We start from the raw sequence: 26,951 nt of genomic DNA on the forward strand, positions 1-26,951 counted from the left end.
TATAGAGCACACAGGGGCAAACCACGGCCCGCGGGCCAATTCCGGCCCGTTGGGTAATTCAATCTGGCTCGCCTGATGCTGTCACAACCAAACTAAAGCCAAATTTTGCTGATTTAGCAAAAAATAGCTCAAGGAATTTGTTGGGATTGCGATCAAATTGAGTTTTAGCATGAGGCTTATAGTTTTCCAATTTTGCTTTTGTAAAACTGTAAATATTGTCCATAAAATCCAACTTTTTCTTCATACCTACATGGCCCGCCAGTCTAAATGGGCAAAACTTTTGGCCCCCGGTGCCAAGAACTTGCCCAACCCTGGTAGAGCCTTGTTCAGATTAAACATGCAAAACTCCTCAAAGAATACTAAATAGCAGTATTTTCAATAGAAACAATATTTTTAATTTCACAGCCTCGCTCAGAAGAATGAACAACAAAATGCGACAGGAGATGAGAGCATTGGATGACCAGATCCATTATGAGAGAAGAATACACAAAACAATACCATCATCATGACATAATTATGATGCACTGTGATGTCATAAACTAATCTACAATTCACTGTGACTTCATAATATCAAACGTGCTCGTTTTAAAGACACACATTTGCCTCAATAACAGAAAACAAATGTGGCCGCTTAGAGCGCCATTAGACACCAACTATGAAACTGATTGCTACCAAGTATAGCAAAGCATAACAGCCTTGAGTTGATTCCGCAATTTGCTTTTTAACAAAATTTCCATGTCATAAATTTTTTTCTAAAAACTTCCATTTTTTTGGAATTCTCCAATCTATTTTCCTCACAGTCTTGATTTCAAGTCCTATGTCCCAGTATTTAGCGCTAACAACAATGTCCAATCCCTCATAGCTGGTTACCGTATTATACGGACCATGAGGCTCATCGAGCAAAAAGATGCAACCGGTATTGGTATTATGTGTAGGCAATAAAGCATAAATCACTACCATTGGGCGCACCTGCTTATAAGGTACGATCATTTTTTGAGAGAAAAAGATTTAAAGTGCGATTAAATCTGTTCGTAAAATGTTACTTAGAATTCCTCATTTCAAAACACTATTTTCTCAATAAGTGATAGCTCATGACTTCATTTCGAGAACATTTTACCATTTGGTGCAACCAGAATTAAATGAATGTAAGCCACCCTACCCTTTATGGAACTGATAATCACAATACAGCATTGAGAATATCGGTTGGAAACCAAAGACTTATCGATCGATAGTTAGGGGATCCCCCAAAACTGAAACTGCAGTTTCGATTCATCCGCTCTTGTAACTTGCGCACTGTGCATCGCACACACACACTCGGCGGGTCTCAAAATTCTCTCGCTTTACAAAAATCTAGATCCCTATATCAATAATTGATTGATAACTCGCTAATTATACGACATAATTCACCCAAAATCAATAGGCTTCTGGTCTGAGATAAGATGAATGCACATGCAAAATCTGGAGCAGATTCAATCTCGCTTTCATGAGATATCGCGTGCATCTAACAGACAAACATACAGACAAATACCTATCAACATACTTACCGATTAAAATCGATAAGTAATAATATGAGGACTAAAACATTCAATACACAGTAATAGCATACACCTGTTACTTTTATATTAATTAAAGCATGTTGCTTGATGTGATACTAGATTAGTCAATCCCAGCCTTTTTTATCCATGCTGCCTCAATCTATTTTGAAACCTTTAGATCCCCATAAAATAGCAGCATTAGCAGTACCCAAATTACATGACAGGATTTCCGACCAGTAACGCTTCACTGATCTTTTTTATATATTTTTATATGAATTGTATAATTTATCACTGTATAAGTTTGAATTTTCTTTTATAAATTTTTCTAAAATGTTTTGTTGTCATGTAAAATTTTGAAAATGGAATTTTCAGTAGAATTCAGGCTGGCGTTTATAGAGAGACAACATACGAGATGCAAGAAAGAATTTGGAATTAGAAAATTTGTGTTCAGTTAAATATATAGGATTCTTATATTTATTTCCAGGAGAGAGGAAAGTTAATCAGATGGTTTCTTACCAGTTACCATATTAGGTATGCGAGTGATATGGTGGTGGAAGTCATGCCCGACTGAATCACTCTACAAAAGCAAAGAGTCTTGCAATCTTGTTTCTAATGCTTTTTTTTATCTTGGCAAAGATGCCATTTTGGGCAATCATAGCTATACTTCAGTACTTTGCCAAGCTATGATATGTGATTGTGATGTCGTAGTGACATAATTTTTTGATAGCACAGTTTTGATAGCAAGGTGGGGGTTAGAAACAGTGGTGGGATTCAAATTTTTTGACAGCCGGTTCCATCACAAAAGTCATATTTTTCAGCCGGTTCTGTTACAAAAAATCATATTTCTGAGCAAATAAACGGTTATTTTTAATTACTTCCTAATTAACTTTTCAAAATAATGGTTAAGTAAGCACCATTATGTCAAAATTAGCTTAGAAATTTTCGATGATGTTGAGGATTGTCTATATTGCTGTATATATTATATACTCGTTGATAATGAACCCAAAGGTGTATGATCTACTGAAAACACTACAATTATAAAAATTAACACAATGTGTAACTGTTACGTGCGAAATTGATCATTTCACATACAAATACGTGAGCTACTTGATCTCAAAAATTGGTGTGTCAGATAAGATGCAAAAATCCATTGACAGTAACCAGTAATGCTAACCGGTTTGCTGATCTCATAAAATTTCGTGAGACGGTTCTATAGAACCGGTGCTAACCGGCTGAATCCCACCACGAGTTAGAAATAACATACTCAAAAATCGCTATGCTGCTCCCACTACCAGTCTGCCACTAGAAATACTTAACCGTACTAAACTTAACTAGACCTAAATTTGGTAAAACAATGCAAAACCGGTAAGATTATGGTCTTTCCAACTTTTTGCAGTGCAAACAGAACAATATGGAGTACGAGTATCATCACAAAAAAACACACAAGAGCAAAGTAAACTACCAAGGAAAAAAATACCTGTAGACCTGGGCACACACAAAAAAATAGGTATGCAGGTGCTGACTTCTGACAGTTCTGCAGTTTGCTAGAGAGTTATTTGGTAACTGATAACAGGAAAATATTGGAAATATGCGTTCTAAAATATTAAATATAAACGCTAGCATACCTGTCATGCTTGGTTGTATATTAATTCCTTTTTTTTTGACAAATTTAAATTCGTTGCCAAATTTGATTTATGAAAATGATAGTTTTGGTTTATTCAAATAGTCTAGATGTTTAAATTTTGTTGCATGAGGCCCACATTTTATTTTTATTTGTAATTTAGGTAATGTCATACAATGAACAAATATACAATGCAAAGATCAGACAAATAATGATAAATATTAAATAAGCCAGATCAGATACATTTACCATTTAATTCCATTTGTGTCCACATTTGTGCATATAGTTCCAAGTGATCCATTGAAAAATATACATTTTATTTCATTCATTTTTTTCCATCATTATCAGTTATAATATAATATACAATATAAATAATCAATTTAATTACCATTTGCATTTTTATGAAAAACAAATTTTTTAAAGAATTAGATAAATAATCATAAAAACATGTTTCACTGTATCATGCCTGCCGTTAGGTGAATTCTACATTTTCCATCTTTGTAATCTTCTTGAAAAACTACAAATTTTACTCAAATTAGTAAATACAGTAAAATGTCACTGTGTTGGAAACGTGATATTATAGCATGATGAATTTATTTAAAACCTCATCAATGTGTTGATATTGCATAATATCATTTCTGCATTGACTGTCCATCCAACTCAAGCACCCCAATACCTTACATTTAAAAACTGCATTGCATTTTATAAATAGCATCATATTTGACAGAGTTTCTGTATTGCCAGTTTGCTGATTTGCCACAAATCACAGTCAACAACACAGACTTCGGGTCTAGTATAGTTTAGTACCACAAGTACTTCCAGTGGGCGTATCAAAACGAATTTTGCATATGTTATTCCTAACCCCCACCTGACTATGCCATCCAAAAATTAAGACAATACGACGTCACAAACACGTCATAGCTCATAGGGCTTGCCAAAGTATAATTACGATCGCCCGAAATGGCATCTGCGCCGCCGATTACGAACTCGCTAACGCCGGCGATCTCTCTCCTATCGTGATCGTTATGACGGGAAAACGAGAGAAATAGCTTGCTCGATTTCGGGTGATCATCTGCGCGTTTTGGACGACCATCCGCATACTTTGGCGGGCCTTATTACGCCAATGTGACGTCGAAATGACGTAATTTTTCGGTGACGTAGTCAGGTGGGGGTTAGGATTGGCATATGCAGAAATTGTTGAGCCATGCCAACTAGAAGTGCATGTGGTACTAAACTATACCAGACACATTCTGACATTACTGGTTTATCGCATAATACACATATAGGCCTACGGTATGCCCGATTCTACCCTAAACCAATATTTTACCGTAATTTGTCTTCGGTATGCAGCCCATTATGTATGATTTTGCAGTTTAGTTCTTTATACTTGTTGTATAATAATCCAGTATGAAGCAATGAAAATTGTTTCTATCATCTCGTAAAAATGCCAGAAATTTGGCCGGTTTTCGTCAGTTTTCACTTAGAACATAGGTTCTCAAAGTGCTCCGTACGGAGCCCCAGGGCTCCGTGAGAGAAACCCAGGGGCTCCGCAAGCTATTCGACTACTTTTTAAAATACTGAATTGGCTAATTTTACTATTAGGATTACTGAAATGAAAGACTACTATTCTGAAATAACATAAAATACGCGAAAAACTGCCAACTATACATAAATTGAAGTCGTATTTTTGCGATCTTGGGATTTGTCAAGCTTGGTTTTGTTCTTTCGCACTCACGAGCAAGATGTCGCCGTTTACAAAACAAGAGGTCGGGGCAAAATACGAAAGATGGAAATTTATTTCATTGCATGCGGCTCCGTCGGTAGTTTCAGAATGGAAAAATAGGTACATCGCGCGCACAATTGACTGTGTTTCGGTTTCGCAGTTACTACGACGAATAACCAAAGAAAACCCAACATAACACCAAATTTTTGATTCACAATGTCTATGAACGTGTTTTTAATCTGACGTGAGTCTGCTGAAACAAAACTTATAGTGTTATCTCCCATTTTAAGTTTTAGTTTTAATATTTCAGTATGCCACTTTTCAATCGAGAAATTTGAGTTGCGGATTTACCTTTTATTATTTATTATTTTTAGCATTTCGTCTCCGGTGACTATATTATGGTAACATGTTTTTCACATTGAACTCATAATTCCCCACGAGAACAAAAAAGCAATACTCGTCGTCATTGTGGAACAATACATCATACATGTATATGTCGAGGAAAATTTTTGATTTAGGGAGAATAAACACCGCCATGCTGACGAAAACAATCGGCGATCGTAACAAAATGCAATCGAGTACGTTATTAGCGGCCTTTTAAGTCTTTCAAAAATATCTAAAGGTAAAAGATCCGACCCCTAATTTATTAATATGTTTGTCAAGTATCAAGTTTACAGCTTTAGTATATATAATTCATCTTTTACATTTAGATTCATTTATGACTTGTATTAACCCTATTAAAAGAGGTTAAGCATTTAAAATAAGTACATTACTTTTGACTTACTCAGAAATATTATTCGGAAAGTAACAATTTTAACATTTATTTTGGGGCTCCGTGAATAATAGTCAACTTTTTCAAGGGCTCCGCAACACAAAAAGTTTGAGAACCCCTGACTTAGAAAATTCATCTTCGCGCCCCAGTGATGCAGTGAGGTATGTTTTCAAAGTACGAAAACCGGAACCAAGTCCGGTTAGCATCTTGTCATTTCAATGAGAATGACATTTGGGGTCACACTGTTTCTGTGGCATATTTGATAATGTAAAAATTATTATATTTTCTAGAGATTAAAAATATTTATAATATTAGTAACTGTTTTTATCCCTATAAGTAAGCGCGAAGGATTGCTGGGTGTCTCACGTCCAGAGAGAGATATATTTTATTTCCACAAACAATGATGGATATTGAAAGCAATATCGGAAAATTCTATAAAAGTATAGTATGCAAGACCGTTGAAGGTCATTGAAAGGTGGTTAACTCAACCGCTTCCTTTACCATCGTTTACAAACTTTACATGTAAATGAATCTTTCCAAGTTTTTTTGTTTACTCTCCTGATTTCAGTTTTTACTTATTTGTTTTTATCATTTATTTAATCGCCTTTTATGCTGATTATGAAGTCGTAATAAACTTATCTGACCTGAAAGTAAAATGAATAGTCAACGATGCCCATATTCAACATGGACTGGTATTCATACGAGAGGCCGTGGTCCGCCCATCAATCGACGATCAATCGACGACGACCAATCAACGATCAAACCGTCCTATCGGATTTCTTCTCCAATGAGATAATTATGGAAAGCTTCAATTTTAACACTCGTTATGCTGACTTTGGAGCGAATTAAATATAAAATCGTGTTAACAAACAGTCATTTGCCCAAAACTACGATTATTTATTTTTTTGATGCCCATTTCCATTGTATTTTCCCTCATTGAAATTGTTGGACGGCAACGCTCCGCCCTTTTTCTAAAATATCGTGGAAAAATAAGTCATGGTCGTAATTCAATTTTCTTTTGAAAAATAACACAAGGGTTTAATTTTGAGGCATGTCCTTTATTTTCATTTATTAAAAATTTACAAAGTAAGGGATTACGAAATTTTCAAATGCACAAAATATGAAGCAGGTATCCATTTGCTTATAAATAACACGAAAGTCTTATTTTAAGTGGAGAGCTTATATTAAAATTTATAAAATTCCGGCTAGGTCTTAAGGTTTCATGGATTTCTTTTCTCCCGAGATAAATATCATATCTAGCGCAACTATTAATACATGGATAATGAAATGGTGGACCTGCCCCTAGAACCCATTTCAATATTAAAAGGTGTACTCAAAGCCCTCCTGAAGTCGCAATCAAATCGAAAAACAAACGGCTATAAAAGCTAATTTTAATTACTTTTTTGAATATATATTGCCCATATAAGTTTGTTTGCAAATTGCATGAATTTCGAAGGCGAGTGGCTTGTTGAAAACTCTCGCATCGAACTGGACGTCCGGGATCACTGACTGAATCCTGCCCAAATCCCAGTTCATCATACAACATTTGAGATAACATTTCATCCATAGTTATTTCTTAGCGTTTTCACAGCAAAACAAAAGAACAAAAAATACATAATATCCAAGTAAATAAAAAATGAAAAACAAAAGTATATTTCATTAAGAAGGCTATGTTGACAAATTGGATGACAATGAATACAATTAAGAAAAGAATTTTCATATTAAATTGGGGGGGAGAAGAAAGCCCATAAGACAGATCATTGTGAACTACGGTTTCTCATCCGGTTACCTTATTTTTGTTACTCAGAAAACATAGCGAATTCAGGTTATTAAAATAAACTGTTGTAAGAACTTGAAGGCAGTAGATAACAAGTAATATGCAAAGAGGAATAGTTGGGTCTAATAAAATCTAGCAGTAAAAATATGATTAGTTTTATAGTGAGAATTGCAGAGTTTCTAATTTTTAATTGTCTTTTTTACCATTTGACTTATTTAATCTGCATCATTTGGGCATATCACCTATAAAATTGATAATTACACATAAATGAATTGGCTTTAAATAATATTTCCTGTAGAAATTTCCAAAATTTTCGCCTAAAAATAAGTTAACAACGGACGAAAAAAAGAAGTAATCAACATAGCTGCTAATATCAGACAGCAGAGGATCGACAGCAGTATGAATGGTCATAAACCATGAATGGCAGAATTTGGAATAGAGTTTCAATTTTGAATATCTCAGGACTGTTGAGAACAGGGGTAACAGATAGGGGTCCAAATGCAGAAAATAGCTTTATTCTTATATTTCAAAAGTGGGGTAGGGGGGGGGTTTCTGACCCCCAAACGGACCGGATGGTGGCCCCTGTTGTAGAGCTATTTTTGCAAAATTGAGTTTGAGTCGACAATAAAATTTCTTTCAGGCTGAATTCCGAGGTTGAATATGCTGGGACATATCCTAGCATCAGCGCTAGGAATCTGAAATTTCTAAATAAGCTAATCCAGGACGCAACAGAGTCTTGGAAATAGTAGATAATCTGGCAACTATGATATAAAATAGTACATATTATGATGAATTACACTTGGTGATTGATTGTGAAATAAATAGCAAAATAAGGCACAGAAATATATTCTAAATGAATGATTATGCTTAAATGACTAAGATAGGATTATATGCTAAGGCCGTTGAATTCGGGGAATCAACGAAGCGTAACTCGCCAGAATAGAGAAAAATTTTCAATAGCAGATTTAACACAAAAGAAAGAAAAAAGTTATGTCAAAAATTAGGAAATATCAAAATAATTGAAAAACAAAAAGAACTTGATTATGTGTGAAAAAATAAGTCTTGACAGGTAGAACGACAATGGACTAACGACCAAATTTTAATACTTGGTGATGAAATATGACAATGACCTCAAAGCCATAGAAATATGACAATGACCTCAAAGCCATAGTGTTTGGGGCCCGAAATTGGATAGATAGTTGCCTCACTATATTATGATAGTGGCTCCCAACCAGGGGGAACCTGTCCCACCAAGAGGGCCACAAAGCATTTGGACGGGGCCGCAATGTTAGGCACAATAGAAAACTCCCCTTTCTTCCTAGTTTCATTGCTTGATAAGGTTATTTCACAGGGTGTTTTCACTTTGTTGAGCATGAATTGTTTGAACATAATGGGATTTGGAATCTACCAATCAAAATGACACTTTAAATACCACTGGAATGATAAACAGGGGCCTTGAGTGCTAAAAGCCTCCAGAGCGGGGCCACGACCATAAAAGGTTGGGAACCACTGCACTGGTGGTTAGAGTGTTGGATTCGGCTTTAGTAAATGCCAATTGTGGCGACTTTAAACAGCCCAAGTCAATACGATTAGAGACATTCGGTTAACAGTTAACACACAGTATCAGACACATAATAATAATATCAGAGGACGTAACAAATTGAATAAAAATATGGAACTAAGGCACAATTACTTAGGAAGATATAAACAAAATAATAATACCCTTTAATAATTGACGATACAAAATGATTTCGTACAAAAAATAGAATTGTGTAAGATTTAACTATCAAATCTCATGCCAACTACCTTACCCAGGAGGTAATCAATTGAGTAGGCAATGCTTAACCAGAAAGATTATTCCAAATAAAAGCAGCCCCCGCATTTCGTGAGATATTGGTAGCTGCTCTCATGGGGTCTTGTTCAGAGCAAAAAAGACGAATTAGTGGCATACACAGGTATACAGAGGCCTACATTATAAGTAGGTATACAGTTATTTATTTTTCATTACATTCCAAGCAGCTAGAAAACGAATGCAAAATTCACACTAGATTAATTATCTGAAAAAATAAGCAATTTTTGTGGTACTTAACAAGTAACATAAAGTGAACTGCAAGTAGCTTCAAAGCATATAAAATAGTTTAATCACTGTATATCTACTTTTGGGCCACCCTGTATATAAAAGATGGCACTCATGGGAATATGCAACCCTATTTATTACACCTATTAAGATGGTCAAAAGGGAATGTAAAACAATTAAGCTTCAATTGACAAGTAGTGTTTTCTCTGAACAAAACAAACTGGTATTAATATAGAGATCATATGTTTTATTTCCATCATAGTTCTGGAATCTCCTGACAGTTAAAAATCGAGATCTTACCCGTCCGACCGGTTAGGTACGCTTCGAGTTTTTCTACGTCATTTTTTACACATGTAGGGGCCAATGAAAATATATATGGTATCAATAAATTATATTGCAAGTCAAAAAAATACATCAAAACATTCATGAATACCCTGTATTATCGAATATGCCAGAGAAAACACGCTATTAGGACTAGCTTATTTTCTTAGCTAGAATGTCTGAAATCGTAATTTAAACATAAACGTCCTCCCAATACAAACAATGATGAAAACGCCTACGCTAATGGTAGCTTGTTTCTATGTCATATGTAAACATTATGAGTTCGGCCTACTTCTGTAATCAATGGAGTGTTGTTGGACTGAATCAACTAGCTTAAGCACAGAGGGTGAAAATTCTGACAAGTCATGCCTCATTGACTGATTATTATATGAGATTTGGGGCAGAATGAAACAAATTGAAACAGGGAATGAAAATTCTGACAAGTCATGCCTCATTGACTGATTATTATATGAGATTTGGGGCAGAATGAAACAAATTGAAACAGGAAATAAAAATTCTGACAAGTCATGCATCATGGACTTTTCATATGAATACTTCTGCATTATGCAGCATCAACTAAGCACAGAGGATAAAAATAAGGAAATTCTGCTAAGTTATGCATCATTGACTTTTCATATATGGCTGTTTTTGTAAATAATGAAATGGAAAAGAATAGTTTGGTGTTTTAGAATCTTATTTTGCCAATTTGCCATTTTTTTTCAGTTCAAATCTAGTAAATGGGCCTATTTAAGAACAAAATCATTACGGTAATTTGCGAAGTATGGTAGACTTCAATTAATTTCTGAAAAACTAAAAACCGGAGAAAAATCAAATCATTTTTTATCTTAACTTTACCCCATTTCCAAATTCATATTCATAGAATATAAATTAATTTTCAAATATTATTCTTTGTTGAATATGACCTAATTCAGACTACAGATTTAATATTACATATTCAAAAATATCATTCCAGAATGCATTCTAAATATTACTTTATTCATTTTTGCCTATCAGTAACGAAACATTCATAAATATGGTTAAAAAAAGCCCAAAATATGAGTTAACTCCGGTATATTTCCCTAGCTGGGCTCAGCTGTAACAGCCACTGCCTGGAGGCACAAAATATTTGCATCGCTACTGAGAGATATTTTCTTCAATAAACGTAATTTGAGGTGAAATGACGTAACCAGATATGATAGTATTAAATATACATCTTGACCTAGGCTACGTGCATTAGGAACTCAGTAAGAATAAAACTCCTAGATTCTTTGTTACTTCTATGAAAATGAAGAAAATTTATTTAACACTTGAACCTCTGTTTGTATATGATAAGTAATTTAGGACACTCTGCACAAAAGTTAGTAGGTACGCAGTAGTTATTTGCAAACCCTTACCTATTCATCTTCGATCATGTTCAATTTTAATGTTAAGTTACAGTAATCATGAACATAGGGGCTAATAAACTGTGTATGTATCAATAAATTCACCACACAATTAAAAAAAATGGTGCTCCCAAAGTATGCGAACCAAGATGGCGGACATCGGAACGTAACATGGGTAACAGGTTAGGGTTAGGCGATAATTTTTTTCCAGTTTTCCTTATTTTAGTCCTATTATCAGTTCGAAGACTAGCCAAGAGCCTCCCGTAGTATTTATACCTAAAATTATGGCCTAACCCTAACCTAGTACACATATTACATTCCGATGTCCGCCATCTTGGTTCGCATACTTCAGGAGCCCCAAAAAAATTCTAGGACTCAATGAGCACCCTGTCCGATTATCAAAATTATAAACAGGGTATCCAAAAAACACAAAACCCAGGTCCTTTGGAACGTATTCGAGAGAGAGGACATAAATTGCGTACAAAGCGTCATAGATTACTTAAACTTTTGGGTGCAATCAGAATACACAAACAGAAGTTCAAGTGTTAAATAAATTTTCTTTATTTTCATAAAGTAATTAGAGAAGTTTTTTGGGGCAGACTGTAGCATTAATGACGGCTAGGGCTTCACTCAAAGTGAATGCGCGAAACAAAAGTAATATCTCAGTTATACTGATAATATAGAACATATGAACTCATTACCCTACTAATACAGGAAGTGGTAATAAAAATGTCATTTCAAGCTCTGAATTTATTATGACGTAATTGTAACAAGCCACAGTTACTTCCTGTCCTTCCTACGCCATCTCACGCTTCTAACAGATAAAAATAAATTGAATTCCAGCAGGGTTGTCCTAGGATTTTGATTTACTAAAGATTTTAAAATTGAATTGATCATTTCAGTTCTGGGGAATTTGTTATATTGGATATTTGAAATTATAGGCAAAATTTAAAATAGTTACATTTGCAAAACTGAGCATTATCAAGTTTACAGTTTGACTAAAAAGCCATCCTTTATATGATATTGTTTTCCTGCGTCATTTGTTAGCAATTGAGATATTGATTGTTTCAATATACTTGTCTAACGACTCTAAATCCTTAATTTTTAATAAAATCGTTCGAATTATTCCTGAATTCGAAAATTTACTATATCGAATATAATGAATTGGAAATCCCATTAGCAAAATTGTCATTTTGTCTATCATTTGAGTCTTACAATATGACTGAAAGCTCTCATTTAATTTTGAAAACTGTATAAAATAGAGAACCGATTCAAATCCTTGTTTATCTCAACTGAACTTATAATAATATTGAATTAGAGTTATGCTGAAATTGTGAATGTCATACAATATGTAAAGTGAATAATTAGAATAAGGAAGTCCATATCCAAGATATTTCAGAATCACACCTCATATTTTATTTCTACATTCAATTTGAGTTTCGAGACAAAAAGGCAAATGTTCAAACTTTGAAAAATTCTATTTGATAAGGAATAAGAGATCTGAATATACGGTGACCGTACATCTGAACCCATGTACATTTGAACCCATGCGTATATCCATGGGTTCAATCTATATGCGGGTGCTAAAACCCATGGGTTAGGGTTAGTATGGGTTTAACTATCCGTGAAACAAAAAAAATTCCATAGGTGCAATAGCATACAGGTGCAATTGTCATGGGTTCAAATGTACGTGGGTTCAAATATAATGGAACCTAAATATACAGCTCTGGGGGAAAGGGATGACCAAAGGTGGTTTTTAAGCTGGAGCTAGGCAACAATAACCATAATATTATAAATTTTACTTTCCATTTCTGGTATCAACCTAAAATATTCCATGCCCTTGCATAAATGTCATACAAGGTGTCCAAAAATAAATGAACCCCAAATAAATTGGTGATAGAATTAATGAATTTCATTTAGTTTTGGACACCCTGTACTTCGTCTACTGTCGTTTAAAAAGGGTAATTTTTGAATTACACCAATCGAATTATTTCAATTTTTTCTTATACAACGTTTTATACATCTTTCACTCCGAATTAGAATCTGAACCATACATTGCTAAGAGAGAAGCCACTATCATTTAGATGGAACAGAATCTTACCATTTCGACAGTTTCCACCTGGGTAAGGTGTTCCATGGGGTTCCAACCCAAGATTACTAACTCGCAATGCCAATCAGATTGTTTTGCTGCAATCCTAGTTATTTTGATAAATCTACCATATTTATAAGCCTTGATGTTAAAGTCGCAGAAAGATCACATATTTGCTGTATTTAAAGAAGATAACTTGGATTTGGTTCTCTTCTGGCTTACGTTCAATTCCGGATAGCATAATCCCTAATAAAATCATTGAGGCATGACTAGTCAGAATAATCTTACCCTACTGAAGAGTTGTTTGTGCTGCTATATCTTTCTATCTCAATTTTCAGGTTAGGCAAGGCCGAATGGTAAATTCCTAGTAAGAAAAGGCCTAGTAAAATCATAAGAGGTGTGACTAGTCAGAATAATCTCACCCTAATATAAAGGTGTTTATGCTGCTATTTCTCACTTTAGGTTACCACAACTTTACTAGAAACATTAAATTTTAAAGACGTTGTGATATGAACATTTTTCTAAGTTTGGTGAGCTAAGTGTTATGAAGAACAAAGTTTTGCTCTTTTTTTCTAAATTTGCAATTATAAATAAAATAAATAGGGTATTTCCCCTCCTTGGTAATAATGAATTAAGGCTATAAACATAAATAAAAGTACATGATCCGAAAATAAAATAACAAAAGTCAAACCTGGCTATGCTGTTTGGTCAATGTAGAGGGCGTCACTTTAACACTGGGTGTCTCCACCTGTCTTTTTGGGGAGGGGGCAGGATGTGGGCATAGTTTCAAAAGTTCATTTACTGTCGTGCCAACTTTTCCAATATTTTTTTCCAAAAGAATATCTTGCGCGGAACATATGTGGATCTTTGGAACGCCAACTTTAGCGCAAGCGTCTAGAAAATTGTCTATATTTCTTCTTCTTTTCGCCAAAGTGAGTTTCGGGACGGCGGGAGACGGAACATGTATGCTGGTTATTGATCGTGGTCGTGCATGATTGGTTAGATGACATAAAACGACGCCGTCGGATAAAGATGATGGAAGATCATCGCCAAGGCTGATTTTGAGTCTAGCTTCAATATTTTGTCGCAAAGTTTCGATCATTTCGAGCTCTTCGTAAAGTTTTTCTGTTTTCCGACGCATCGTAAATGAAACATCTTTTTCTGCTCCTGTATTGAATGAATTTCCTCTCATCCTGTTTAATGCTGTCCTGGGTTTTATCGAGGACGGCAAAAATCCTTTTTTTGAATTCACTGTTTTGTTATTGGCTACTTGATTGTTACGGTCTGTTGGGCTCAACGCTTGTCGATTTTTCACGAATTCTTGTAATTTTTGTTGCGTCGCAGGAGTTTTACCGTTCGCAGAAGGCATATCTGTTTTTTCATTAATAATGTTCGGTTTGTATCCTGGAAAGCCGGATAATTTTTGATGAATTAATAACGCTTCAGTTGAACTCTTTCTCTCAAAATTACCGCTACTCGCACTACGTTTCCTTTCTTTTGCAATAACGTTTTTCGGTAGAGTATGATTCGGTTTTGTATCTTGTGAGGGTGGTGATACCGGAATATTTTCAGCAGATTTTTGTTTTCTCGGCCCTGGTTTGTCGACACGTTTTTTCGGACTCGGACGCTTCTTTTCAGGACTGGTTGCATTTGTAACGCTCGCTTTTCTGCGATCTTTAGACAATTCTGCAGCTTTTTCAACAGACCTCTCTTCTCTTCCATTGTCTTCTTCAGTGATGGACATCACCCTCGCTTTCATTTCCAGCAAGTTAACGTCAGCGCGAGGAATCGATGGACGTTTCATCGGACTCATGAGAGGATCATCCATCACATCTTTCTTAATCTGCGCTTTTTCTGCTTGAATTTCCAGTTCCCGCAGCATATGAACTCTGCCTTTCATTAAAACTGGGATTGGAGGTGACGTAAGAGGGTTATGATCCAACACAAATTTTTGCAGTGTTACCATATTCCGAAACGACATTGGAATCGATGTTATTAAATTACAACCGGCATCTAAGTGTGTTATTTTCATTGTAGATATTTCTTCCGGTAGCGCAAAAATACTGTTTTTACGTATATTCAAACATAGTAAATTCTCCATTTTTGCTATCTCAGAAGGTATCGAAGTTAGCTCATTAGAACTGACGTCAAGTTCTTGGCATTTTTTCAAACTTCCGATTTCTTCCGGTAGAGAAATTAACTTATTGCAACTCAATCGTATTATTGTTAAACCTCTTATTTCGCATAGTTGCGGTGGAAGCACAGTCAAACAATTATTACTTAAATCAAGTTTTTCAAGAAGTCTTAATTCCCGAATATCCTCAGAAATAGTTTTTATTGAATTGTTCGTTATTGTTAGAGCATCAACACACTGCCATTCAAATATATCCAATGGAACCTCAGACAGCCGATTGTGAGATAAATCTACGTTCGTGACATTCGCTAAATCATATTTCATCACTAATTGACCGATGTCTTTCAGCCTTCGATGCATCAAACGAACTCCTCCGGAGAACTCCGCCTCTTCTAGGAGCTTGTCGAGACTCCGAGTGTTCGGAGGATTGGACGACAGTGACTTCATGGTGATAATAGGCATTTGGAGGTGCAAGGAGTCGAAAAACTATGTCATGATTGTTTTGAATAGCAGCTTTGTAGAATTTCTAATATAAATTATAATATTCTTAAATAATAATTTCTATCTAACAGAAGTTTTTAACATGGTAACTTGTGCATTTACTATGCATGTGCTATCCAGCATTTTATAGGACTATCCTACATAGAGTGCCAATGACCATGACTTACAGACTCTGTGCCCCTAGTTAATATTCTAATTGGCAATCAGATGGACCCAGAAACTCTGAACTTACATCTGTACATAAAGCTTGGCTATTTGGGCTATGTAACAATTTATATTTCTCTAAAAATTATTTTTATACACATTTACTTTTCTGCATCCTAACTTGAATAAATATCGTGAATGTATTACAACAAACTGACAAAGTAAAAACAACAAATGAAAGCGGGGAATCTTGGTAAGGATGAGATTTCTATATTGAACACCAGGCGAAGAAAGTGGACGTCCATTGCAACGACTTGAACGCTTAAAAACACTTGAATTTAAAAGTTTCTTATGTTCATAAGTCCTAAATTGCTGCTATATTTGCGGTACTGTACTGTCGCACAACTGTTTCTTAACACTTTTATCTCTTTGTCATTAATTTTGGGAGTGTTTTTACGTAGAATTAATAGATTAAAAATATGTCAAATTAGAGCAAAACGGACAGTTGACCTTTGACCCCAAAAATTATTTTTATACTTCGTCACTAATTTTGAGAGTGTTTGTGCGACTTTAGATATCAGTACTGTTCAGTACATTCGGGTAAAATTATTGTATGAAAAATACGCTGAATCGAAGCTGTACTTGGTCAGCGTTGGTGCGAAGGCGATCTTTTCATCCATAACTATTCTCCCGGGATTCCTATCATTCAACACGATATGGTCTTTTTTGCTTCGCAATTTTTCGATCAGACCAAATCTTGCAAGTTAGTATTTGTCGACAATTGTGGAGTTATAATATTTTGGCATCCTTATATTACTGGATTATTGATTTTAAAACCATTTAAACCGATTTACATTGGTGAGCAATTGCAAATTTTCGGCGTGCAAAATTGAATTCGCTCGCGTGCATTTTTGCGGAGCGCTAGCGCCCTCGGGGGTGCACCTGCCATGGAATCCAGTCTGGGTCAAGAGAACTGATACCCAATCGGCAATCGCTCACCAAAAAATATTAAATTAATTTTCTCTGAACTAATTACAGGAATATAATTCAAACGCGAAAAACTTGAAACCAGAAAGCATGATTAAAAAGGGTTCCAATAATAAAATAGCCTACCAGGCAAATAGCTTACTCATAAAATTGACAGTATAAGTTGAGGGTATTTGTAACGTTATATTCTGATACTGACATTCGTCAACTCATCTAAAATAATTATTCATTAAATATTACGGTACCCATACACAAATTCCATACGCACAATTATGGTACCGTACTTTCATATGCAATACAAGTATTGTAGCACATCTAATCTCCAGTTTAGGTAATTCAGTAACAGCCCAAACGCTTTTTTCAAACCCTGACCCGCCCGACCCCAAGCACTCAAGCACTCGACAGACCAGACACAGCCAACGCAGAAGATGAGATAAGACAGAGAAATTGGCGTGAAAACACGATGCAATACCGGTACTACGTTGTGAATGACTCAAAATAATTGAGGTAAAAACCTGCAAATATGTTCAATAAATATTTACTTTTTTATTTTTTTAAACATTCATATATTGTTTATTGATGGCATTCTAAAATAAATGTTGAATTTGGATGTTTGGATGGAGTCAAAATGAACTTATACTCTTCATACTTATACGCCCTTTAGTATATTTCATTGAGCTCATCCTGATTTCATTTCCTCGTCGCTGATCTGTCACAAAGTGGCTAAAACACTTTTATAGTCACTTTGATCTGTCATGGCTCACTAGTGCTGCCAGCGGATGAGCTACATTTAATCTGGAAACCCCAGGCGACGTCATTTAAAAACTACTACAACACACAGAACACAAGCCCACTTTTGTCATTAAATTGAATAATAATTAATATCAAATGTCAACCTTTCTTGGTTTATAACTTTGTTTAAAAACAGTGGTTCCCAACTCGGGGCCCCTTTCCAGAGGCTTTTAGCGCTCATGACCCCTCTATTTACCATTCCAGTGGTATTCACAGTGTTATTTTGATTGGTAGTCTCCGAATCCAATTATGTTCAAACAATTCATGCTCAAAAGGTGAAAACACCCTGTGAAATAACCTTGTCAAACAATGAAACTGGGAAGAACGGGAGTTTTCTAGTAAAAGAGAAAAGTAATATCAGCTATGCGCCTGGTGTTGGGCACCCTTCTAGCTCAGTCAGTAATCAGTAATTTATTTTTTCACCATTCTAAAGCACACAATGTGAATACACAATACAAGAAATAGGAAATATGGTACTTTAGGGTGAGGGGAGGCGCGAGACACCAAGACTGGTGATCGAGCTGCTCTGACGCATTCAAATCATTTTTTCTTGAAAAACCTTTCCCGATTCGAAAACTCAAGGCCCTGCAGGATTCAACCTACCTTGCCTAATAGTAAATACGGCACTACCTTTAGGTATACACACCTGTGACGATATTTACATTCTCATTGGGGGATCGGAAAGTTAATAAGACGGCTTAATCATATGGCGAACCACAGTCTCTCATCCCGTTGCCAGTCCACGTTGATCATGGAATAAGTTGGCCAGGTAATTGTTTTCAAATGCATGTGATGCAGTAAATCAAGCCGATACACAGCATACAGCAAAAAAGTGTGAACGCATGCCATTCTAAAAACACTTAACATATACAATGACCATGCGCCATTAATTAACTAAACTCTCCTGTCTAGTGCTGTACAAACGAGGACAGAAAATACACGTTACTCCAACAGAAGCCGAGACTCCAATGTATTATCGTAAACAAATTCACACAACTACAGATCACGTAATCAAGAACGCGCGCACAACAATAACAGAAGAAGACAGTATAATAATCATTACAGTACCAATCTGTCGATGTCCATAATCGTTTCATATGTTCTGAGCCGATATTCAATGCAACGCTATGGCAGGTGAACATCGCCAGCGGCCTCAAGTAAGTTTGACTTGACATTGCTTGCGTGCAGACTAAGGGTAACAAACGAAAAAGTACTCTCGCCAGCCCCACTCAACTTTAAACTGCTCGTTGGCGCTCCAAAATTCCACCCTGATACCTTACTGCAACAATAAAACACAAACTTCATCATAATCCTTCATATTTCAAAAACAAACCACAAAAACAGAATGTGGAACAAAAAAGACAATTTTCTATGTACAAAATGCTACACAGTAGCATATACACAACATAACACTGAGAGATAGGATAATGAAATAGCAGAATAAAATGGTGCCAGCAGTCAATGAATAATTGAGTCAGGTGCATTTGAAACAAAGACGACAGAAGTATTAAAGAATCCCCTTTGTAAATACTAACAATGTTACATTGAGTGACTTGAGCAGACCAGAATCATTTTGTGTATTTCATAACCCACCCAGGGCTCAGGAATTGGAACTATGGCATGTTTTACGAGAGTCACACTCCTCTGAGTCGAAACATGAACTCTCCCTGGTGTCAGAATTGTAGACTTTTGATGGCGAAAATGATTTTAATAGAGTTAAGTTCACTAAGCCTTCAGAATGACCTACAGGGGGTATGCATTTGTCGAAGTTATTATTATCAAAATTATTCACAAGTTATAGTCCTTGATAAATCATTTCAGACTTCACAGCTCTGTACTTTCCATGAATATTACACCCTTGGTGATGTAAGTACTGGGGAAAGTCAGTTGGATTCAACAAAACAATATTTCGATAACGTTAATATAAAAATGACAAATTTCTGAATCATACCAGTCAATCAAGTTTAAATTTGAATAAACTATTTGATGGTATTCTTTTAATACTTTCTCGGAGTAACCACACAAGAATTCACCCAGAACTGAAAAACTGTGAAGTGAAAGATAAAATTGATTGAAAAGTTACAGAGAAATTTCATCAGAAAAACCATTCTTTGTGCATTACTTTCTACAAAAACAAATTTAATCCTTCCACTATTCAGAAAAATACTAAAATGGTGCAACTAAATTCCCAAAGACAAATCAAGGGTGTTACTGGGGGAAAATTAAGTCAGTGACATCAATTGTTTTATTTTTAGCTGCCAAAGAGACTTGTTATTATACCGGGTATTCATAACGTCCTGTTAAAATTTCAATTTTGGGTGCTCCTAAATGCGCACCAAGATGTCGCATAACCTGAACCCTAACCTCAGGTTGTGCGCCATCTTGGTGCGCATACTTCAGGAGGTCCCAATTTTGTTATAGAGTCAGCTCTCAATATCCCAACCAGGTGTTTTTTATTCGAATCAGTGTTTATTCCATTTTTTACTACATTCCACACACAAGTAGGGGCCAACAAACTATATATATATGGTATCGACAAATGTCTTTGCAATTCAAAATATTTTAAGACTTCATGAACACCCTGCACAATTAAAAATCATTTTCAAGCGAAACTGGTTGAGAAATATGACAAACTTAAATTAAATCATCTCACTAAGATCCAGAAAAAAAATTATTGACCTTCGAACCAGGAAATTAAACTGACAAATAAACATAAAACAAAAGATAAAAATTCTTCAAAATTGAAATATTTCATTTATTAATATGCTGAATTTTTTTTATAAATATTTTTTGCGAATAAATAGGTTGAAGTGGCCAGCAAGCAAGCGTAATTCATACAGAAGCATTATTAGCAAAAGAGCAAATGGCGATCCGGTAGGCTGGACATTTTTTGCGGAATAATCTGATGTTACATTCAAACATTACAAACTACTCTGTCGAGACTCGTTAAGCAATACATAACCTTGGCAGAATAATTTGATGTTACAGTTTGTCACAACACATCTGAATATTACAAATTATTCCGTCAAGACTTATTACGCAAAACATACCCTTGGCAGAATAATTTGATGTTACAGAACACTGAATTTAATTGAAAAATATTTCAAATTGTTCCGTTAAGTAAAAACATCACATGCCCCAGTATTTTATCTCCTAATTTGTGATATTTCTTACAGAAAGTGAGTGATGAGGAGGAATTTTCAACTTTCTGAGTTTTACAGAGTTAGCAGTGAAATTTTAGTTACATTAAGTTTATTTTTTCCAACCAGTAAAAAAATCATACACAAATTACAAGAAAAATTTGCACTCCGTTTCACTTAAGAAGGACACATTGAACCAAAGCTGTTTATTGAGCAGCGGCACTCAGGGTTCTAATATATTATTGGAAAAATTCAGGATTTTAGGAATCGTTTTAGTTAATGAATGACTGTTATTGTCAGTGAGTATGGTTTTGGTGACCCTTAACCTCTGGACCAAAATCAAGAATTTTATTCACCGGATAGTCTGAAATACCTCAGAGTATGAGACAAGCGGGGCAGAAATAGTTTTTTGAAGGGACGTGAAGCTAATTAGAAATAAAAATATTTGTTATATTTGATCTTCTCAACTTATTTTGGATATTTACATTTCTTTATTGTTTATTAGAGATTTCGATTCCATTCGCGTATTTTTAACGTGCTTTATAAATAAAACATACTTTCGCCTTACTATCTGTTATTAGTAGTTTTTCGTGAGCTACGGTAGTTATTTTTGAGGTGGGGTGAATTGTAAACAAATTCTAAAAAGGCGTTGTGGCTTGACAAGTTTGATTAATCGACCGATAACCGAGTTTTTTTTATAAATATCTCACGAGCACTTTTCTAACGCAACATCCAAGTCCCAAAGAGGTAAAATAATCGAGCTGCCTTTAATTAGACGCACCAAAACAAATACAATATTACAAGCTGATGTCACAAAAGTACTATGAAATTGAAATATAATAAAACAAAGAGAATTAAAAACAAAAAATAAATAAAATAGGTTTATACAAATACAATCAATGCCTGGGTTACGAAATTGAATTGTATTTATTAAGGTATTCACGTGGTAGGCCCAGACAAGCAGCTAGTCATAAATTAGAGCTGCTATTACTGTAAAAAGCAGACATCCATGCATTCGAATAAATTATCTATTCAGTTTAAATTGCGAGTGGGGGGGAGAGGGGGTCAGGCTTGAGGATAAATTACTAGTCGCTTCAAACAGCTTCTTGTGCAGAGAACTGTTTAGAGATAAAGATGAAAAATTCCAGCGTTTAATTTAGTTTTCACTCCAAAATATGCCTTGCACAAGCTGACATTCATAGGACATCTGTGCATGAGATTTTATTCAATTAACAAAACCATAAATATTGTCTCAACAGGTGAAAAACACTCAGAAGTGACAAATACTAGCTTCATATCAGAAATCATCTGAAAGTATCAACGATAACCCACTTTTAGACTCAAAAATAACAAAAAAAATATGAAAAATAAGACAAATTTTCGGCGAAATCAGAATTATGTATTAAATAAATAAGAGCAGTCGTGCAGAGAGGCTTCCAGGCCTGTGATAGGTTTTGCTTTCAAGTACTATACTGATAAAAGAGTTGCGAGTTTGCTCGAAACAAGGTCTTGATCCTTCAACTAAAAGTGGGAGATTGATAGGAAAGTTTCAAGGAACAACCCCATTTACTTCTAAACCAGTGTGGAATCTTAAAACGTTAATACATTCGAGCAGCAGATTGTGAATATCGAAGTTTTTGAAAATATCAGCTCAAGAGACCATGTTGCCTCTTCCACATCGTTTATTTTTATAATATGGCACTTTTACAGCAAACAAGACTGGTAGGCAAGCATCTACTGCTTTTCTAGATTGGTATGTGTTCTGGTCTATATCTCCATATATATTTGTAGTTTAGTTAGGGAGGAACACAAAGCCTAGCAGCATTTTTTATAGTTTTTTACTTCGACGCTCCCTCCTCATCTAGATCCATATTACTCTAACGACGAGTATTTTCAGCTTATTCACACAGTTTAATTATTGAGATTGGTGCGATAGTTGCAGCTGATTCCGCCACTTGAAGACGTTTTGCTTCATTGCTTTTTTATTCTGTGAAGAATCCGCAAGTGTTTTCAATCGCGCATGTGATTTTGTCTCGAAGTTTGTCATAGTTTTCGTAATTCGGGATGTCAATGCGGTTGAAACTGTAAAATAATAAATGATTTAGCTGATTGAAAATTATTAAATGATTTTAAAATCCTCTTAATTCCAATAAAATGATACTTAATTATGCTAAAAAATTCATTTAATGAATGGAAGTGTTAAATACTACATGTGAGACCAAATCAAAAAGTTCTAAATTTTAAGATTACGATTAATATAGCTGGAACTGTAATATAATAAATGATTAATTCAAAACCGTAAAATAATAAATGATTATTGAGACTGAAAAGGAGCTACTCAAATTTGTTTCACGACTCTATGGGTATCGGTGGCTACTTGGCCAGAGGGGTATCTAGGGCGTGGCAACCGTGGCTTGTGCCATGGGCACAGTTTGAATGAATGCGCAAAAAGGAGAAAAGTTTCATCGTAAAATGTTCCAATAATATAATTTCGAATTGGGATTAATTGTTTACAAAAATAATAACGTACAAGTATCTAATTTCAATAGCAGTCGTTAAAAATTGTCAGTCAACGATCAAGGAGGCAAATATTCAAACTTTGCCATGGCCGCAATTTTACTTAGATATGCCACTGTGCTTGTTTCAAGCCTTGTTTGGATTGAAATTCTGTAAACATTGCATGAAAGTCTGTAAACCATTCATAAAACGAATAAAAAGAAAATTTTAAACCAATCTTACCATGTATGAGCTTTAGGAAGGCAGTCAGTTTTACAGTCGACGAATTGGATTGTGAACAACCTCGGACCTTGGGTTCCTGTTGATCCTTGTAACCCTTTGAATCCCTGCAGAGGAACTCGAGCAGAACCAGTGACAAATTGGAGCAGCCTGGAAAATGGGTTAGTCGTAGCATTTAGAAGTGTTGGAAAATATAGATATGGACTTGAAGGTCAAATTTCATAAAAAGTGTTCCCATACAAAAGTATCATCTATTGGAACAACAAGTTAGCACTGATCAAATATATACCATGAAGAATAAATTTCATATGAATTTCCCTATCATGAGAAAATGACAAATATTTGCTGCCCCAAAGCCAACAAAATTTGAGACAAATTTAATAAAAAATTGTGTCCCTGGATTGAACAAAAACGGCAAAATTTCACTCCAAGCTCATGTATATGCAACAAATAACTGGTTACCGTATATCCTCGCATCTGAGCTGAGTTTAAAACTTAAAAAGGGTCAGCTTATACACGCTAAGTTCTCATGAGAAGGGCATCTCATCTCGAAGCAGCACTTGGTGCGCTATGACAGCGATAACAGTCTGTGATTGGTTGTCATTTACGCTATATACAGTAACTATCGCCATACCCAACATGGACCAATAGCCAGACAAGAGTCACCATATAATTACTGTTAAGTCGTCTCATCCGCTTTCCTTGGATAACACAAATCTCATCTACACACTTACCTAGCACGTTTCTCTTCATCATAAGATTCCACCGTTCTCCAGAACCATTTAACAATATTTGAGTCCTGGTTACAATGCTTATACTTCGTATATTTCTTCCAATCCTTGATGTCAATCTTTCCGAGACCGCTGATGATCAGTTCGAGTTCTCGTTCGTCGAATGGACGTAGGAGATGTTGCGGGACAATCTCATAGAAACCCTATAATTATAAAATATATCCGTTAAATTTTCGAAAGAATTCGCTCAAAGCATGTTCATGTGTGCTCATTCATATGTGAAGATAATCAATTACAAAGCTAGGTCATGAACGCTCACATCTCTTCAGCAAAGTTATGAGCTCACTCAAAAGTAAAGATGACTCGTTTTTGAGAAACGTCATGCGTACATTTAGAAGTGAAAGAGATTTATCTTCAAGCAAAGTTATGCACTTACTCAGAAGTAAAAGAAACCCATCTCTGAACAAAGGTAGGGACACTAGTTTAGAAATTGAAAGTTATGTGTAACCTCTGAATTGTATAGAGCTACTGAAATCACATAGAATCAGCCTCAAAGCCTCAAAACCAAAACTTTGCTGAGAATTTGACTTAATACACCATATGAATCAACATTTAGGAAATCAGAAATTACTTATCGATTTTAATCGGTAAGTGTGTGTAAGCCGAGTGTGTGTGTGCGATGCGCAGTGTGTTAAATAGTTCAAGCCAATTCAATACTTTCAGGTAAACAACTAGAATTTAACTTTGCTAAACCATTTTACGGACAGTGCCTAAACATAATCGTGTTTCAGTATCTTTATCACTATTTCTTATTTCATATCTCTCTACTTCTCCTTACGAACCTCAGATTGAAAAAAAACTCAAGAATAAGAAAAACACAAACCTTAGAAAGTGACAGATATTGGGCTTCAATTCCTCTCAAAAATCTCCATTTAACATAAAGTCGGACGTATTCTTTCTTATTATCTTCTGAGACTTCGATTTCCGAACCCCCAGGTTTTAATTCATGCTCGACTCGCTTCCCAAACGAGTCTTGTTCTACGCAAAAAGTGTGATCGAGAACATCGGTTATATCGTTCGTCAATATCCAATGCATTGAAGTATACAATTCTGGGTCAACCTGGGATAAATGGGAAAAAGAATTAAATTAGAAATAAAGGGTGTTTATTAAATCAATACGACGATTTCAATTTCTTTTATACAGTCACTCAGTCAGTTCTCAATATATCTCAGTTCTGGACCAGGTTTGCTTTATTTTAAAACAGTGTTTACTTCATTTAATACACCTTTAGGAATCAATAAGGTGATCGCCAGAAAATCAGAAGTCTTATGACATCACGAATAAAACGCGTGGTTACTCGTTTCTTTTTGAATACATTTTTATTTTTTTTAGGTTTTATGTTGTTTTTGGTTATACTGTACTACATTAATAAGACACTATTCTGAAGTGCATGGACAAAATTTTGAGCATCTATGAGTGTAACTGCAATATAACAAATACCACACTATGGTCATGAAGAATGATCATTCTTTTGTAACTTAAGGACTTAACCGTAGATGTATATCAAGGCAGGGAAAAATCAAGTCAGATTTTCGAAATTCTAAAAAACTAACCTGCTGCATGTCCTCCAAAGATAGGGGTTTCCCAAGCAATTGTTTATAAAAAGGCATCGTGAATCCCCCATCGAGGTAATGGCCATGAAAAACCGCCATTCCGAGAATTCGTCCGACAAAATGAAAATACGACAAATGTTCCGGATTTATAGAAGAATCAGGATTGATTTGAAGAGTGTAGATGTCTTCTCGTGAATACTAGAAAATAAATTAATTTTTGTGAGGGGTTTTACACGTTTGCTCAAAAAACAGGGAGGTAGGTGATTCGTTGTTATTGGGAAGAAAGTAAACGAGCGCAAAGCAAACAAGCGCTGCCTTCTCATTTTAAGACAAATTCTTGGAAATACATATTATGAAAAAAATGATTGTTTTATTTTATATTAGTCATTAAGTTTATGCCCATAAAAGTACTACATGCCAATTTTACTGAATTCATTTTTAAAAAAAAATTTGGGTTGCTTGAAAAAAGGTTGGACATCCTACACAAGATCACTCAGAACATGTCAAATATGCCTTTCTTACCTGAAATAATCCATAATATGGGTTCAACATCTCATGGGAGAGAAGATAAAGCCATTCCCTCGCGATTCCACCGTAATCCAAACCCTCTTCACCTTTGAACTTTACCATCAGTCGTTTTTTAAGCTCCTTTGGTCGCATTTTCATTACTTGTCTAAAAATGGAAAAAATTCAAAATCTTGTGAACGAGGTGTCAGGGAAATATTTTATTTATGTTTAGAAAATTTCGCTGAGAGTTTGTAAATGTGATTCTTTTTATAACATACACACAAATCTGAAATTTGCTGCTGTGCTCTATCATACTCATAAAAAAATGATGTACCGGTAAGTTGGTTGAAGTCCGAGTCATTATATTT

General features: G+C 35.2%; 3 protein-coding genes and 1 long non-coding RNA gene across 11 annotated transcripts in view; 1 reads left to right on the forward strand and 3 right to left on the reverse strand.

Moving 5' to 3' along the window:
- Nucleotides 1-2,134, forward strand: part of LOC120334475 (kinesin-like protein KIF12) — a 26,667-nt gene extending 24,533 nt beyond the window's left edge. Inside the window, exon 16 of the mRNA XM_039401985.2 lies at nucleotides 406-2,134. Within this exon, the coding sequence (XP_039257919.2) occupies nucleotides 406-509 (104 nt within the window). The 3' untranslated portion in view covers nucleotides 510-2,134. The remainder of the gene's footprint in view (nucleotides 1-405) is intronic.
- Nucleotides 1-3,960, reverse strand: part of LOC120334456 (uncharacterized) — a 26,055-nt gene extending 22,095 nt beyond the window's left edge. Inside the window, exon 1 of one of the 5 annotated variants that reach the window (XR_013468920.1) lies at nucleotides 3,406-3,960. This is a non-coding gene — a long non-coding RNA (uncharacterized LOC120334456). Of the gene's footprint in view, nucleotides 1-3,012; nucleotides 3,124-3,160; nucleotides 3,367-3,405 lie in introns of those variants that run through there. The other 4 variants (XR_013468918.1, XR_013468917.1, XR_013468921.1 and 1 more) reach the window with 4 other exon arrangements.
- Nucleotides 3,961-7,203: 3,243 nt separating this feature from the next.
- LOC120333958 (leucine-rich repeat and calponin homology domain-containing protein 4-like) lies at nucleotides 7,204-16,011 on the reverse strand. Its single transcript, XM_078120366.1, has 2 exons — nucleotides 12,921-16,011; nucleotides 7,204-12,708 (listed from the first exon to the last, which is right to left on the reverse strand). The coding sequence occupies exon 1, from the start codon at nucleotides 15,891-15,893 to the stop codon at nucleotides 13,983-13,985; it is 1,911 nt and encodes a 636-aa protein (XP_077976492.1). The 5' UTR covers nucleotides 15,894-16,011; the 3' UTR covers nucleotides 7,204-12,708; nucleotides 12,921-13,982.
- Nucleotides 16,012-19,155: 3,144 nt separating this feature from the next.
- Nucleotides 19,156-26,951, reverse strand: part of LOC120334286 (E3 ubiquitin-protein ligase SMURF2-like) — a 68,870-nt gene continuing 61,074 nt past the window's right edge. For all 4 annotated transcript variants that reach the window (XM_039401759.2, XM_039401760.2, XM_039401762.2 and 1 more), the window contains exons 8-13: nucleotides 26,599-26,749; nucleotides 26,077-26,274; nucleotides 25,346-25,582; nucleotides 24,466-24,665; nucleotides 23,735-23,881; nucleotides 19,156-23,077 (exon numbers count right to left, since the gene is read on the reverse strand). In XM_039401759.2, the coding sequence (XP_039257693.2) occupies nucleotides 22,978-23,077; nucleotides 23,735-23,881; nucleotides 24,466-24,665; nucleotides 25,346-25,582; nucleotides 26,077-26,274; nucleotides 26,599-26,749 (1,033 nt within the window). In that variant the 3' untranslated portion in view covers nucleotides 19,156-22,977. The remainder of the gene's footprint in view (nucleotides 23,078-23,734; nucleotides 23,882-24,465; nucleotides 24,666-25,345; nucleotides 25,583-26,076; nucleotides 26,275-26,598; nucleotides 26,750-26,951) is intronic.

The sequence above is a fragment of the Styela clava genome, chromosome 15 (genome assembly GCF_964204865.1).
Source record: "Styela clava chromosome 15, kaStyClav1.hap1.2, whole genome shotgun sequence".
In the NCBI taxonomy this organism is placed as follows: domain Eukaryota; kingdom Metazoa; phylum Chordata; class Ascidiacea; order Stolidobranchia; family Styelidae; genus Styela; species Styela clava.

Coding starts and splice junctions, on each gene's coding strand:
- LOC120333958 (XM_078120366.1), bottom strand. CDS start 15,893: ATGCCTATTATCACCATGAAGTCACTGTCGTCCAATCCTCCGAACACT.